Source organism: Aureococcus anophagefferens (assembly GCF_000186865.1).
Source record: "Aureococcus anophagefferens unplaced genomic scaffold AURANscaffold_5, whole genome shotgun sequence".
NCBI classification, from domain to species: Eukaryota; class Pelagophyceae; order Pelagomonadales; family Pelagomonadaceae; genus Aureococcus; species Aureococcus anophagefferens.
In genome coordinates, this window is record NW_008705565.1 from 22,203 (window position 1) to 24,526 (window position 2,324).

The window sequence follows — 2,324 nt, forward strand, 5'->3', positions numbered from 1 at the left end:
TGTCGGAGCTCTCCGCGGGGCGGCCAGAAGCCTGCCGGACGGCTCCGGGAGGCTTCCGGGAGGGCATCGAGATCCCCTTGTGTTGCTGGGCATCTCCAAACCTCGCGGATTTCAAAGCGCCGGCAATGGTGTCGAGCCAAGACTCGTAGAGCAGCAAGAACCATGGGCTGGAACACGGTCGACAAGTCGAAGTCCCACGAGGCGCGCGGCGAGGACGTGGAAAGACGAGAGTTGCGCCTGCGCCGCACGTACAACGAGGCGGCCAGTGGCCACCGCCTGCTGGCGCAGAACAGCGCCGAGGCGCCGCCGCGCGCGGAGATCGACGCGCTCTACTGGTCCGTGCTCGAGGAGGTGGGCACGGCGCGGTCCGGCAAGGAGGAGGCCTGGGACGGCGCGCTGCGCGTCGCGTGCGCGCGCCACCTCTCGGAGCTCCGCGAGGCCGGCGGCGACGGCGACGGCGCGGTCGAGGCCGCGTGCTTCGCGGCGGACGCGGCGCCGGCGGACGCCGGGCTCTGGCTGCGGCTCCACCGCCTCGCGGCGGGACCGGCGGCGGGCGGCGAGAAGTGGCCCGCGTACAACCGGTGCCGCGTCGCCATCGAGGCCGCGCGGCGCGTCGAACAGCTCCACGGCGCGTTCGGCGCGGGCGCGGCGGCCAAGGTCGTCGCGCGCATCCCGGCGCTCGTGCGCCGGGCCTACGCGAGCCTGGACGTCGTCGCGCCGCCGGCGCCGCCGCGCGCGCCGCGCGCGGTCTCCGTCGCGAGGCCCGGGCTCCTCGGCTTGGGCGAGGCCGTGCTCGAAGCGCACGAGGCCGCCGTCGACGACGCGCGGGCGCGGCGCGCGTCGCTGGAGGCGCCGCTGGCCTTTACCATCGCCTACGACGAGGAGCAGCTGAGCCGGTCGACGTCGATCAACCCGTCGCTGAGCCGGTCGGCGTCCGCGAACCCGTCGCTCTCGCCGTCGTCGCTGTCCCGGTCCGTGTCGCGGTCGCCCGCGCCGCCGCCCGACGAGCCCCCGTCGACGTCGCCCGCGCCGGCGCCCGCCGGCGACAAGGCGCCGCGCCGGGGCACGCGGCGGCGCAAGGAGAACGTCCAGCCGTCGCCGACGCCCGACGACGAGCCCCCCTTGCTGCCGCTCGCGCCGCGGCTGTGGCAGCACCTCGCCGGCGGCGAGCCCCCGGCGACCCCGGCGGCCCCGGCGGGCGTCGACGGCGAGTGGCTCGGCGAGGCCGCCGCGGGCGGCACCGCGGCGCCCGCGCGGCCCGCGGCCGACGCCAAAGCGCCGGACCTCGACGGCCGCTCCGCGCGCGCGTCGCTCCTCGCCGTCCTGCGCGGCCTCGAGGCCGCGAAGCTGCCCCGGTCTCCCGAACTCGAGCGCATCGCCGGCGCGACGGCGCGCGTCCTCGAGGACTTTTACGGCGAGGCGCTCCCGGCGGAGATCCTCGTCTTCGTCGCGGAGCTCGCCTGGACGGGCGACGGCGACGCGTCCGCCTTCGACGACCGGCGCGCCCGGGCCGCCTTCGGCGGCGAGGCCGTCGCCGAGCTCGCCGCGCGGCTCCACTGGCTCGACGCCGTCGTCGCCCAGGCGCGCGGCGACGGCGCGCGCGCGGCGCGGAGCTTACTCGCGTGCGGCCGCGTCTTCGAGGGACTCGCCGCGGAGCGCGCGCTCCACGTGCCCCACCTCGGCGACGAGGCCGAGGGCACGCTCGTCTCCGCGGCGGCCGTCGCCGCGGAGCGCGCGGCCCTCGCGGAGACCGCCGCGTCCCTCGACGCGCGGCGGGCGTTGGCCAGCGTCGCGGCCGTCGCGCGATCCGCGCACGCGACCGGCGCGCTCGCACCGGCGCCCCCCGCGCCGTCGCCGTCGGGCGAGTCGCCGCGGCCGCCGGAGCCGCCGCAGATCCAGGATCTCTGGGACGCCGTCCTCGACGACTACGTCGCCGAGGCCGGCGCCGCGGACGACGTCGACCTCTACGACGTCGTCGGCGTCGACGCGCTCGCGGGCGACGCCGTGCGCCGCGCGCTCGACGGCCAGGGCGCCGGCGCCGACGTCGTCTCCGTGCTCTGCGGCACCTGCGGCGACCGCTACGCGCGCTGCGACCTCGCGCTCCAGGTCGCGGTCGCGGCCGTCGGCCGCCTCCTCGCCGTCGGCCCGTCGGCGGCGGCCGCCGCGCTCTGCCGGGACCGCACGGCGCCGCGGGCCGCGTCGCGGGCCGCGGCGCGGTGCGCGCTGGGCGCCCTGGCCGAGGCGCTCCGCGCCGCGCTCTTCGCGGCGACGGGCGGCGAGTGCGTCCGGGCGCTCGGCGCGAAGGTCGCGGCGACGCTCGCGGC

At 79.0% G+C, this 2,324-nt stretch overlaps 1 protein-coding gene across 1 annotated transcript in view; it reads left to right on the forward strand.

Annotated features, from left to right (window-relative positions):
* AURANDRAFT_62423 (hypothetical protein) overlaps positions 1-2,324 on the forward strand; it is a gene marked incomplete at both ends in the record, with an annotated part of 6,038 nt that overhangs the window by 973 nt on the left and 2,741 nt on the right. The window contains one exon of the mRNA XM_009036551.1: positions 150-2,304. Within this exon, the coding sequence (XP_009034799.1) occupies positions 150-2,304 (2,155 nt within the window). The remainder of the gene's footprint in view (positions 1-149; positions 2,305-2,324) is intronic.